At 54.7% G+C, this 14,187-nt stretch overlaps 1 protein-coding gene across 1 annotated transcript; it reads right to left on the bottom strand.

The window, feature by feature from the left end:
• Window positions 1-151: 151 nt before the first annotated feature.
• Window positions 152-14,057, bottom strand: RUVBL2 (RuvB like AAA ATPase 2). The gene is made up of 15 exons (XM_026481866.4): window positions 13,675-14,057; window positions 10,581-10,635; window positions 8,902-8,957; window positions 8,458-8,599; window positions 7,429-7,558; window positions 7,203-7,269; window positions 4,926-5,032; window positions 4,734-4,827; window positions 4,225-4,348; window positions 3,802-3,896; window positions 3,582-3,700; window positions 1,413-1,532; window positions 894-1,023; window positions 400-514; window positions 152-271 (listed from the first exon to the last, which is right to left on the bottom strand). The coding sequence occupies exons 1-15, from the start codon at window positions 13,684-13,686 to the stop codon at window positions 246-248; spliced, it is 1,392 nt and encodes a 463-aa protein (XP_026337651.1). The 5' UTR covers window positions 13,687-14,057; the 3' UTR covers window positions 152-245.
• Between the last annotated feature and the right edge of the window lie 130 nt (window positions 14,058-14,187).

The raw sequence follows: 14,187 nt of genomic DNA, 5'->3' as shown, positions 1-14,187 counted from the left end.
ATGATCTCAGGGTCGTGGGAATGTGCCCCATAGTGGACTCCATGCTGGGTGTCCTGGAGCCTGCTGCAGATTCTCTCTCTCCCTCTTCCTCTGTGCCCCCTCCCCCACCACATGAACTCTCTCTAAAAAAAAAAAAGAGAGAGAGAATGGGTCCAGCTTCAGAACCATTTTATACAAAGTTACAGTGTCAGAACTCTAGTAGAAAACAGGTGGGGCGGGGGGGAGAGGGAGAGGGTGACATCGGCTCACGAGGTGTCCATGGTTTCGCCTTCTGTGGGGAGAAGGAAGGCCAGGTGGTCAGTGTGGCCCAGAGGGCAGGGCCTGAGATCTCCAGATCAGACACCCGCCTGCCCTCTGGGGTGGGTGACCCTGGGGACAGGCGCAGCAGGGGACACTCACTGAGCTCGTTGAAGAGAAAGGCATCCTGGTACTCCTTCATGTACTGCGTGGAGCGCGACTCGTCCAGGAAGAGCGAGTAGACCCGTTTGATGTCATCTACCTGCACTTCCGTGCCCTGACAGGGGATGGCCAGACCTCAGTGGGGCCCCTCTCCGGCAGGTGGGTCAGGCTGGGGACTCCGGGGCCGGACTGCCTGGGTTCGAATCCCGCCTTGGCCACCTCCCGGCTGAGGGCCCAACCCCTCCAGTCCTGGGTTTCTTCATCAGGAAGATGACCTTGACGGCATTAACTCAGAGCTGACGGACATCTCCAAAGCACCCGCTACGTGTCAGGCCAGGAGATACAGGTATAAACTCCCCAGACCCAAGCTGCCGGCCTTTGAAAACCCTGTTCTGGGACTAAATCCAACAACGTACTCCAAGCCCTTGGAGTGGTGAGCGAGGCACTCGCTCGCTCGCTCGGGCCGGCCCCGGGGGCTTACAGGGCTGGCTGACCTTGCGTTTCCGGCACACCAGGCTGGCAGCCGTGATGAGCTGGATGGCGTAGCGCAGGGACGTCTCCAGCCCGATGCGCGTCAGCACTGTGTAGGCGTCCTCACTCATTTCTACGTCCTCCTCCTCACACCTGTGGGCGGCGGGGGGGGGGCGGTCAGCCAGGCTGTGACTGCAACGAACCCCCTGCCCCTGGCCGGCCCTTCCCCTGGGCGCTGCTGGACATCCTGGGGGATGTGTGGAGTCTATGTCCTCAGAGCCATGGAACGCTGAGCAAGAAGGGCCACTGAGGTACAGGCTGGGCCTGCAGCCTGGGCCCCTAGACCCTCCCCAGCCAGGGCTCTTTCTCCGACCCCCGATCGGAGGCCATTGCTTGGATGCCCAGCCCTACCTCTTGCAGGTCCAGCGACCCTCCCCCTCAGACCTCGCTGCCCCCACCTGCCAAACACGGTGGGGGCCAGCCCTTCCTCTCAGGCCCGCAGCCGCGTCCTGCCCCAGAACGCCAGGCAGCTCTGCCCATACCGAATGCGGAGAATCTGCTTTGTGTCCTTCTCACTGTAGGGAGAGGTGGAGACGATGAGCAGGCGGTCCAGGAGGTCGATGGGGATGCCATGCGGGCTCTGGTAGCTGGTACCCCGGATGCTGGGGAGGAGGGGGGGAAGGGAGGGCTGTCAGGGTGATGCTCCCAGAACGCGGCTCTCCACTCCCTCTCCTTGGAATCCCCCACCGCCCCCCTCCACCACGGCCCACTCACCGGGCAAATACCACTTAACCTTTAGCTCAGGGCTGCTGTCACCACCGAGCACGCAGCCACCCCCCCCAGAGCTGGGCTGGCTTTAGCTGGGTATCTACATCTGGGATTAAGAATCAAGGTCCCCCTCCTCTGCGTGACACAGAGCTCCAAAGAGAAGCGACTATGCCGGTCCTACTTCCTGCTGCACCCGGCCCGGCCCAGGGCCCAGGAGATGGGAGTGGATTCTCAACATTCACGGCAGTGAAGGTTCTGTCACCGCTTCTCGAGTAGGTTCTTGGGAGCCTTTGCTCACAGTACTTTTGTCAACCGACTGACATGTAACCTGGTTCTATGTGTTTCTGTTTAAAGACAGCCTATTCGGGGCGCCTGCGTGGCACAGCGGTTAAGCGTCTGCCTTCGGCTCAGGGCGTGATCCCGGCGTTCTGGGATCGAGCCCCACATCAGGCTCCTCCGCTATGAGCCTGCTTCTTCCTCTCCCACTCCCCCTGCCTGTGTTCCCTCTCTCGCTGGCTGTCTCTATCTCTGTCGAATAAATAAAATCTTAAAAAAAAAAAAAGACATCCTATTGAACATATGTCACTGACCCACTCCCCTCGAACTTGCGGCTAGCAGCACTCTATGTCAGGCCCGAATGAAGCTCGTCTAACACACACACGCTTTCTCTAGAAGACGTGTCCATCCCCGCCCTATGCTTAGGGACACGGGACAGCGAGGGGCCTCTTTAGCCACGAAATCACCACTAAAAAGCATAAAACGCGGCACTAAACAGATCAGGAAAAGGACACTCATTTACAGCAGGTGAGCTGAACCCAGAAGGCAGGCAGGGTGTCGCCTTGTAGGACCTCAGTTTGGAGTGGCCGTATAGGGCGACTCAAACACGAGGCCCCTCCGCACATGTCTGCGGCCGGAGCACCAGAGTGTCGGCAGTACTGATTTGGGGGGCGGGGGGTTACAAATCAATGGTAGTGACAGTACGCAGACGCCCAAACACAGGCCGTGCAGATAACGAGGAGGGACCTGGGTTTGCGGCCGGACCCGGGAGGCGCCCTGGGCTCAGCCGGGCTCTTCCCATCCTCGTTCGGAGAGCCAACTCTGGCCCTGACACCTTCTCCCTGTAACCTGAGGCACGTCACTGGGCCTCGCTGTCCTCGTCTGTACCATGGGGCTGAGACAATATCCACCTCCCGAGCTCCTCTGAAGGGTCTGGGCGGTTCACCGGGGAAACAAGCCAGGGACAATCTGCCCACCTGCCCCCTGCAGGGGTGACGGTGGTCCTCCGGGCCCCAGCCTCCTGGGGGCTGTGTACCCCCCACTTCCTCCTCCCTGTTCACCAAAATACAGATGCGGCAGAGAAGGCGGCCAGCTGGGACAACAGAGCGAGGGGTGCTGGCAACACCCTAGGGCAGAGGTTCCCAAGCTTTACCAGAACCTGAGCACTTCACGGCTCGGGAATTTTTCCCTGGTATTCTTAGGCCAAAAGTAATATTAAGTTCTGGTCTGTAAAGTGGTTAGGGCTAAGTGACGTAAGCACAGTGATTTACGCAGTGTCCAACACACATCTCCGTGCATCCCTCAGAAACAAACCATCCCACAGCACTGTGTGTGTTCTGTGGCACACTGGGAGGCCTCGGCACGCAGTTTGGGAACTGCAGCCTCAAGGGCTATAGGAACAAAGACAGAAAGAACATGGTCCCTCAGCTTCCTTGTGGGGCAGAGCTGCCCGCCTACCCTCCCTGAGCCCCCGACTAGGAGAAGGAGAAGCACATCCTTTCGTCTGGGCCCCGGTACTTGTGGGTAGCCTTGTTGCAACAGCTAAGCCCATACCCTTCCTAACAGGGAGCTCAACAAACATGCCCTGCTTACCCTGGGCCTACACCCACCGCCTGGAGCACCCCATTTTCCCCAGAGGCCTTTGAGGGGGCCACCAGCTGGCTCACCGGGTGATGCCGCGGTTGGTGGCCATGATGAGGACTGGCGCCATGTCACTCTCCAGGGCCCGATTGAGGAAGGAGAAGCTTTCGATGTCTAGCATGTGGACCTCGTCGATAAACAGCACCTGGGAGCCATTGGGGCATGTGTCAAACCCACGACCCGAGCCTGTCTCTTCCCATTTCCCACCACCACAAGCCGCCTGCCCTGGCCGAACCCAGTACTCACCCCGGGGATGATCTCTGCTTTGCCCTCCTCACGCCACTCAGCCACCTTGGCATTGATCTGCTCTCGGACTTCTGACTTGATCTCCCCTGTGTCGCCTGAGGGAGGCAGGGGTGGCGCAGGGAGTGTCAGACAGGAAACAGGGACCCAGGGCCGGAGGGTGGAGGAAGATAGAGAAAGATGGGACACCAGGGACAGGGAAGAGAGACCAAGACTGGAGTGGCAAAGGGACAGAAGGGGTGGGAGTCCCAAATGTCCCAGAGAGGAGGAAGACCAGAGACAGAGAAACCAGGAAGAAGAGAGGGCAGGACATGCAAGCCCCCGCTAGACCCCCGAGAGAGGGACAAATGGCAACAGAGTGGGAGGGATGAATCAGGGGATTGTGTCGGGGGTTGTACGGAGCAGGGCCAATCCGAGGGGCCTCACCTGAGAAGAGAGCCAGGAAGCCCTGGGTGCGGGAGTTGATGACGTCAATCTCATGCAGGGACACGGTGTGGACCACCTCCTTGCGTTTCTGGAGTTCTCCGTCTGGACACTGCACGAACTTGGTCTATGGGGTGGGGCAGGGGAGGGGAGGGAGAGACAAGGGCGGAGAAGAGCATGAAAGAGGGCTCAAAGGGGCTGTGTAGGGGGAGATCGGACTCTGGACTCCTTGGGATGGAGCTGAGAATCCAGAAACCCCAGGTCCAAGAGGTAGTCACCACTAGGAGATTCAAGAGCACTGAAGGACTAGGGGTTCCCGGAGGACCTCAGAAACCAGGAGCAAATGGCCAAGCTGAAGGGCCCTGGCTGTCCTAGACCGTATAGGGAAAAAGTGCCAGGGACATGGAGCTGGGGTGACTGGAGGATCCAGACCCTCTGGGCCATGGGGGTGATGGAAGAGATGCAAACATGCCGGTGCCCGGAACGAGGGGACCCCCAGAGCCCTGGCCCACCTGGGAGCCCATGGCGTCATAGTCGCGAGCGCGTGTGAAGGAGCGGCCCAGCTTGGAGATCTTGCCCGTGGCCTTGTCAATGGTGATCACATCCCTGCAGGTGGGGGGGGGGGGTAGGAGGGCGGGAGTGAGGACAGGAAAGAGCCCAAGATCCCCCACCTTGGCCACTCAGTGTGGCCCCCTGCCACTTACCCAGCCTGGACCTTGTCCTTGGTCAGGGACTCAATCATCTTGGTGCCCAGGTCGTAGATGGTCTCCATCTCCGTGGTCTTGAGGGTCAGCTTGCCTACCTTGGAGCCCTGAGAAGGGTGACATGCCAGGCAAGGAGCTCAGAGCAGGCCCGATGTCCCCCCAGTACGGCTGAAATGGGCAGGACACAGGGATGCTTCAGGGGCTGACAGACATGTTCACTGTCAGGACCGTGGCGATGGCCTCACGGGCACACACGTGTGTCGAACCTTAACATCCTGTAAACTTTCAACGTGTGCAGTTCATGGTTTGTCAATTTCTCCTGCATAAACCGATTACTAAAAACCCAGCGAGCAAACAGGCCACCACCTGCCTAAAAGATAAAGTCTTAAGAACAGCAACACGGCCCAGAGGGCCCGTGACATGGGGGTCACACGCTAACACTCCTTACTCGATAGCCAAGTAACTGGTGTTTTTTATCCTTCACAAACCCAGAAAACAGAGCAAAGGCTAAACACAGCTAAGAAAACAAAAACGCCACACTCCCTCCCACAGGGGTTAAGCACAGTCAACATCTTCCAGGCTCTTTCAGCACATTCACCTCTCTCGTTTCCAGTGAGTTGTCCCTTCTGTAGGGACAGGTGGCAGGAAGAAAGGGTCGAGATTTGGGAGGGAGGGAAAGATGGTTTGGGTTTTACATTTTTATCTTTTGTTATTTTTTAAAGATTTATTTATTAATTTATTTATGTAAGTAATCTCTATGCCCACCGTGGGGCTCAAACTCATGACCCTGGAGATCAAGAGTCACACGCTCTATCGACTGAGCCAGCCAGGTGCCCCAGGTTTCACATTTTTAAAGGGAGGATACATCCATGGAATTCTTCTGTCATAAAAACCAAGCTTAAAGAAAGAACTACCTTGTGGGGCTCGTGGGTGGCTCAGTCAGTTAAGTGTCTGACTCTTGATCTCAGCTCAGGTCTTGATCTTAGGGTTGTGAGTTCGAGCCCCACGTTGGGGGTAGAGTTTACTTTAAAAGAAAAAAATAAAAGAACTATCTTGGGAATGGCTTTCTCTATGTTTAAATATTCTCCTACCATATTTTTAAAATTCAAAATATAATTGCCGATGGATGGGACTGATTTAGGAGACTGTGGACAAGGGTTAAAAGTGCAAGTCGAGGGGCGCGTGGGTGGCTCAGTTGGTTGGGCATCTGCCTTCAGCTCGGGTCATGATCTCAGGGTCCTGGGATCAAGGCCGGCGGCGGGCTCCCTGCTCAGCTGGGCGTCTGCTTCTCCCTCTCCCTCTGCCGCTCCCCCTGCTTGTTCTCTCTCCCAAATAAACAAATACATTTTTTTTTAAATTGTCGATGTAATTATGCATCTGAAACCCATTTCCACTGAGAATGACAAGCAAGTGAAAGAAGGGGACAGGGTCCATGTGACAAGACACAGGAACAGAAGGTGACTGGGCATGAGGCCAATGGGCTTGAAGCACATTTAAGCTTTCCATTACTTGGCATGTTACCAGCAACTACAACTTCACGTGTAAAAGAGAATGCGAGACGGAGAAAGCACAGCCTGGAGAACACGGTGCCAGGTGAGAGAAGCCAGCCTCGGCGGGTCACGTGCTGCAGGACCCGGTGTATAAGAACCGCCCAGAACCAGCAACTCCACGGAGACAGGAAGCAGATACATGGCCGCCAGGGGTCGGGAGCCGGCAAAGCTCTACTTTTTTATCTTGATGGTGGTTCTAAGGGGATTTGCTTTATAATAACTTACTAACCACACGATTATTTTACGTGCTTTACATCTGTTTTATTTTACAATAAGAATGTTATAATTCTTAGCTTAAAAAAAAAAAAGGGAGCGAATCACAACAACCGTGTAAGCTGCATAGGAAATGCCTTTTAGTGCTAAGCTTCATAAAATCTCCCAGAACAGGTTCTTAAGCCCAGCCATTAAGAATTAGCTGTGAGAGAGCGCTGCCGCTCTTTCTGCCCACAGGTCCTGTCCCCGTGCTTTAATAAAACCACCATTTTGCACCAAAAAAAAAAAAAAAAGGAATTAACAGTGAGAAACTTCCAGACCTTCTCTGTCATGACACCACTTGGTTTTAACTGCTCACGGTGTCGCTCACAAGTGGATAAACTTGCAATCTACTGATCCCACTGTAGGTGCACAGAGGGCTCCAACCTGCAGCTCAAACATTCCATGGATTCTGACCTCAGTGAGGACCTGCTGCCCCACATTCGGAGGTGGCCTAGGCTCACAGCAGACTCACCGTCCCTGTCGCCGGCCTGTCAATCTGGATCTCCACCACCTCCCCTTCGATGATCTCGGTCTCCTCCCTGGACAGAGAACGGGTGTGAGCAGAGAGCCCCATGTCTGGGCCCTTGGGAATGGCTAACTCCCATGAGCCCCTGGGCACCGAACAAGTCCAACAGGGCAGGGGTCATGCTGAGGCCGCTGGGCGTTGGCTCCAGCCCTGAACTGGGTCCTGCGCTTACTTGATGCGAACGCCGATAGACCGTCGGAAGGCCTGTGTCAGCGCCTCTGTCTTGCTCATCTCCAGCGAGAAGATCTCACTGCCGGCGATGGCTGTGAAAGGGGTGTCAGGGCCCAGGGCCTGGGCCATGCCTGTGGAAGAGGTGGTCTGGGTAGGTGGGCACAGCCTGGCACCAGGCAATACCTCCTCCGAGTCAAACCAGCTCTCTCCCTCCTCAGGAAGGCACGTAGTTGAGATGTCCCTAAAGTCAAGGCTTTGGTCTTACTCATCTAAGTGCCCCCAGTGTCTGGCCCAGGACCCCATTTTATTAAGAAAGCAATGGTCCGGGCGCCTGAGTGGCACAGCGGTTAAGCATCTGCCTTCGGCTCAGGGCGTGATCCTGGCGTTGTGGGATCGAGTTCCACATCAGGCTCCTGATATGAGCCTGCTTCTTCCTCTCCCACTCCACCTGCTTGTGTTCCCTCTCTCGCTGGCTATCTCTATCTCTGTCAAATAAATAAATAAAATCTTAAAAAAAAAAAAAGAAAGAAAGCAATGGTCCACGTTAAAACACATTAATATGTGTTAATGTCTCACCATGTTGCAGCAGAATGTAACTATATGATTAAGTTCTAGTCAATAAGATATAAGCAAAAGCGTGTGGGAGTCCCAACACAGCTGCTTAAAGGGAGCAACCTTTAAAGGGAGAGAGGTACACCCTCACTGCAAGATCTCTTTTCTCGTTCCTTCTACCTGGGACTATGGGTGGGAAGGCTGGAGCTTAGGCAACCCTCTTGGAACACGAAGTGCCCTGACATGGAAGCTAGTACAGAGAATGTTGAGGTGGGAAGGCAGAATACTTTACAGAACGCCTCAACAAGCCCTAAGTGGTCTATGTTCAGATTTCTTCTATGTGAGAGAATGAACCAGAGTGCTTATGCCCCTGCCATTTTGGGCTGTCTGTTAAATGCGGCTGAACCCAACCTGGATTTACACAGTAAGGATTGTCTGGCAGAGACCAGAAGAGCTCCTGCCCCGAGAGGCCTCTTACCCATGGCGATGGCCGTCTTCCCGGTGCCTGGCTGGCCAGCGATGAGCACCGCCCGCCCGGCGATCTTCCCTTCCCGGATCATCTCCAGCACAACGCCAGCTGCCCGCCGGGCTGCCAGCTGCCCCACCATGCCCTGGGAAGCCTGTAGGGTGGGAGGCGAGAGCACACCAGGTGACTTCCTACTGGGCTGCCACCCCATTTCCACCACCTCCAGGCCGGGGAGATGAAAGGGCATGCTCTTGGCTTGGCTAGGACTTCAGGAAAAAGTTAAAAAAAACTTTTTCCACCCCAATTTTTTAAAGCTAATAAAACTCTACACATGGCTCAATCTTATAGATAGGTAGCCAAAGGTCTGGGAGACCCTAACACTCCCTGGGGCCCTGGGGTCCCTGTGCCTGAGGCCTCCATGGATCAGCCTTCCCACCCCACCGCCCTCAGCTCTACCTGCCGTGGCTCCAAGGCATCGTCCAGGCCCAGCCCCCTGATGTGAGAGTGTGCACCTGTGTTGGGGGAAAGAACCAGAAGACACAGTTACCAGCCAGCTTGGGATAATGTGTGACCTGAGGAAAGGGGCTTCGTCTCTCAGCCCTGGTTTCCTCCTTGGTCAAATGGGAGGTCTGAGTCTCTACCTCACTGGGAGGATGGCTGGTCGGGATACATGCTTAATAAACTGGAGCTACTCTTAGAATACAGCATAGCCGACCAGAATCATCGAGACCCGGTTAACCACACCATCAGATCAGGATCTAACCGTGACAGCTAACGATCACAATTACTTTACGTTTATAGCCTCAGGGGCCCCACAGATTCTTATTTCATTCCATGTCACCCCGAGAAACAGAAGAGTCCTAGCTATTACCACCCCAGAGTGCTTCTGGGATTCAATATCCTCTTCGGGCCCTCATCAACATGAAATCGAGAAGGGAGCCCAGAGAGGTCAGGCCCCCTGCCCAAGACCACACAGCCCAGCAAGAGGTCAAGACGCGGGATTTCAGTGTTTCACACTGGACCGGGGCTGGGCAAACTATAGCCTGGGGGCCAGTAACTTGTTTTTGTAAATAAAGTTTTATTGGCACACCACCATGCCCATTCCCTTACATACTGCCTGTAGCTGCTTTCACGCAACAACAGGAGAACTGAGTATTTTCCACAGACAAGAGATTTACTGCCTGGCCCTTTAAGAAAAGATTTGCTGACCCCAGCACTAAATCGTAAGCACCTGAGGGCAGGTACTGGGTGCAGTTAGTGTCGACGGGGTCCTCAGCTCCAGCAGGGCCTGGCCCTCTGATAGCTGAGACAGTGTTGGCCCCTGCCCGTTAACGGCTTTATATGCCTGACCTTAGGGAACCTTATATCAACTGATGAAGTGAACTACCTTTGCTCCATTTTGCAGATAAGGACATTGAGGCAGAGAGCAACTAGCCTCTTGCAAAGAAGTGGTCGCCAGCAGCGGGGCTCCGGAACCCATGTTCCTAGCCACAAGCTCTTTACTCGTAGGCACAGAGTGAAGGAACGCGCACGAACAAGTAGTCTCCCCCATGCAGGTAAAGCTCTTTGGGGAGGCTGCACCCTGCTGGCCCACTACACCCCAGCTTCGTGCTCCTGGATTTACAGCCTACTCCATGTGGGAGCTGGGACCAGCGGCTTGACTGCTCTGAGTCTTGGTTTCCTCGGCTGAAATATGGGATGACAGTCGATATGCCCATCTCTCGGGATGGCCGTGAGAACTTGGCAGGTCACGAACTGGTTATCTGTTAAGCACCTACTCTGTTGGGGGCCCCTGCTAGGGACACAGCCAGAAACGAGCCAGACCTGGTCCCTGCGCCCAGGGAGCTGATGCCACAGTGTGTGCTGAGGGCATGGGACAGTCAGTTCTGAGCCAACCCCAGCGGGGACTCAGCAAACTTCCACTTTCATGATTTCCAAGAAGCAAAATGCTGGGACACCCAGGAGCCTGACCAGGGTAGCCAAGCCAACAGAAGTGCAGCCTGGGGTTAGGAGCCCAGCACGGTCCCCCATGTGCCATCTGAGCCCGCTCTGGCACTCAGCCCGGCTCCCTCTCAGGGCTCCTGGGCAGGCTGGCTCTGTCGGGGGCAGGCAGGGTCTGGGTCGTGCTCACTCACCGATACGCTCAATCCTCGTCACATCTCGGATCTCTGGGACCTTTGTTGTGGCCGACTGGAAGTGGAGGAAGACACGTGAGAAGAGTCAGATCATCTCAGTTTTCACCAACTCCTCCTCTGTCCCTCCCGCCCATGTCCTGGGAGACAGTCCTTTCCATTCCTTTTCCCTACACAAGGCAGGCCAACAGCCCAAACATCCGTCCCTTCCACACTTCTCATTTGTCACCAACTAATGCTGGTTGGTTGACCCCAGTACACTGAGTCCCAGAAAGACAAGGACCGTCCGTGTCTGTCTCATTGACAGCTCTGTCACCAGGGCCTAGCACATTATTTGGTGCCCAGGAATTATTTGGTGAAGGAAGAAGTCCTCCCCACTTCCATGACTGGAAGGACAGACACCTGACTGCCCAAGCCCCCTGTGCCCTGCTGCCCGAATCTCTATCACTGGGCCTTTGCATGCGCTTGTCCCAGAGTCCATCCTGCTCTCCCCACCTCCCTCACTGAATTAGATCAAGCAACGCTCAGGAAGGGAGGCCCTCCCTGACCTCTGCCCCAGCCTGACCCGTTCCAGGGTCTCTGGATGTCCAGACAGAATGAGAGGTCGAGCCGGATCTCCCTGTGTAATCTCACATTTAGGAGGGAGACTGTCTGATCAGTGTTCTCGGCTCCAGGGGACGGAAGGCCCGTGAAGGGCACAGCCCACATCCTGCTTGTTCACCTGGGGTTCAACACTTGGGGTCTGGATGAACGATGTACTGCAGTGCTGAGCTGAGTCAACAAGCAGGAACTGAGTCCTCTGGTGTTCCCAGCTCTCTGAAAAGAGGAGCCAGCCACCATTTCTTCTCACAGAGGGGAGACAGATCAGTAAGTACCCCCTGGGACAATCCGAAAACCCCCAGAAGATGCACATGAGTTTTCACAGCAGCATTATTCACAAAAGCCAAAAGGCGGGAAAACCCAAAATGTCCCTCAACGGACGAATGGATAAACAAAAGGTGGCATGTCCACACTTGGAATATTATTTAGCCATAAAAAGAAAGTTCTAACATATGCTACAGCGTGGATGAACCTTGAAAACATCATGTGCAATGAAAGAAACCAGGCACAAGAGGTCACCTATGGTGTGATTTCACTGATATGAAATGTCCAGGATAAGCGAATTCGTAGAGACAGGAAGTACACTGGTGGTGGCTAGGGCTGGGGGTATGAGAGAATTGGGGGATAACGGCCAAGAGCTAGCTACGGGGCTTCCCTCTTGGGAGGATAAAGATGCCCTAAAATTGATTGAGGTGACAGTTGCACAATTGTGAATATACTAAAAGCCACTGAACTGTACACTTTAAATGGGTAAATCGTATGGTATGTGAATCGCATCTCCATAAAGCTGTTAAAAAAAAAAATCTGGGTGGTAGGTCCTAGGCTGTATTATTTTCTGACACTGGAGGATTTAGCAATTTCTTTCTTTCTTTTTAAAGTTTATTTCTTTAAGGAATCTCTACACCCAACAGGGGCTCGAACTCACGTCCCCGAGATCAAGAGTCACCCACTCTCCACTGACTGAACCAGGTGCCCCTCACAATTTCTAGTAAAGGAAAGGAAAACCTAAGCAGCCAGCCTGCTGACCCAGTCCCTTGGCCACCTTCTCCCAACCCTTCCCCCCTCCACAGGTCTCTCTTCTTCCACCAGGAGAGGAGAGGAAGGCATCCAACCTAGTGGAAGGCTCCTGTCTCTGGAGTTTAGACTGTGGCCACCACATGGTCACAAGCTTCCCTCCCACTTACCCTCTGTTCATAGAAGGCTGGAACCAAGAACAGTGGACACTGGCCCCAAACATTATCAGAAGACTCAGAACATACCCCCACACATCACGACACACCCTATCAGACCCTCCTTGCAGCAATGAATGGGCATGGATCCAGAAATCCCAACTCTGAGCAATCCCAACACAAACAGACCTGCCTCCTACAAGGCCTTCCTTTTCACCAGAAGCCTCTCCTATGCTGTGCTCTCCATTGACCCCATGGAAGCAGAGGTCATTTTAAAACTTGGCACCCACGATCCCGTCAAACTTCAAATACTTCATCCCTGTCCATAGGAAATAGGTCTCAGGAGTGTGGCTGTTACCTTTTCTCTTCTGCTCCCTTATCCACCCCCTTGGCCACGGCAGCAGCCACAAACTCAAATTCCACCCCTCCCTCCGCACCAGTAACTATTACCCCCACCCCTCCTCCATCCTGACCAGAGTCACTATGGGAACCAAAGCAGCCAGAAGCCCAGTTCAACCCCAAGCTAAGGCCACATCCCTTCTTCATTCAGATGTTTCTCAAGCAAATGCCAGGGCCAGTGTACCTAGTCCCTTCCTTACAGAGCTCATTCATTCATTCATTCATTCAAACATTCAAGTGATAAGCCACTAATCATCCGCACTGAGTATGAGGTGCTGAAATATGAAAATGGCCCAAACAGTCCCATGACATGATCCCTAACCTCTGGACCCCTAGCCGTGTCCCCTTCCCCACGGACACCCTCCAGGTTCTCAACACTCTGGTGGCTCAAGGCTAAGCAACTTCACACTCTCAAGCACACAGGACAGGTCTCCACCTGAGCTTCCTCCTGGTACTCAGGTGCCATTCATACCATCAACAACCCAAGGCTCCTGAACGGCTTGAAGCCCAAGATACTACAACCCTCATCAAATTTTAGGGCAAAAGACTGCAGAACTGACTGCTGACAGCGCCCAGAGGACTGGAAGTTGGAGTTCCCATAACACCATGCGGTCAGATCTGACCACCGAGACCTTGACTTGAATACCACTTGAATCCAGGATTCCAGGATACCAGCCCCTTTCCTCCTCCTCAGACCCGGAGTCCTGGCCCCCAGCCTCCTCCTCCTTCAGACGCAGGTGCCGGGGCCCCCAACCCCTCCTCTCTCAGACCCAGGAATCTTCACCCCCAGCCTCCTCCTCCCTCAGACCCAGGAGTCCTGGTCCCCAACCCCTCCTCCCTCAGACCCAGGGGTCCGGGCCCCCGGCATCCTTCCCGCTCAGACTCGGGAGTACAGATTCACTCCTCAGCTCTCCCCACGCAGCACTTACCACGGTTGCCATGATGCTCACCAACCGCCAATATCCTAGCGGAAACGGAAACGCGCTAGGAACTGAGGCGTTCTGGTCCCTCTAGACGGCCAGGTCCTCCAAGATCTCGACGTTTCCTCATAAATATGCAAACTCTCCTTGTGGGGGCGTGGCGTCACTTTTTAGGTTCTGCTCCTCCGCCGAGACTGAGCTGGTAAAGGGATTCCCGGAACTCCGGGGTGTGTTCCCAACGCCTCTTGGCCCCTCCTTTTACCCAGGCCTCCTTGCTGAGGCTGATTGCAAAACTCTTAAGACTTCTTTGAGCAACCACACGTACCCCACGATCGCTTTCCTCCCTATTCCACCCTCTTCTCTCCCCGCTAACTTTGGGGCCTCAAGATTAGGATTGACAGAGTTGAGGGCCAATCTGCTAGCGCAGGGAGCAGCCACGCCCCCCCAAAGCTCTCATTGGTCGCTAAGGTGGCGGGGCAGGGCAAACCCTACCTTGTTCACCAATGAGGAGACGCGGCAGTC

Source organism: Ursus arctos, unplaced genomic scaffold, assembly GCF_023065955.2.
Source record: "Ursus arctos isolate Adak ecotype North America unplaced genomic scaffold, UrsArc2.0 scaffold_19, whole genome shotgun sequence".
NCBI lineage: Eukaryota > Metazoa > Chordata > Mammalia > Carnivora > Ursidae > Ursus > Ursus arctos.
This window is presented reverse-complemented; position numbering and strand designations above follow the sequence as displayed.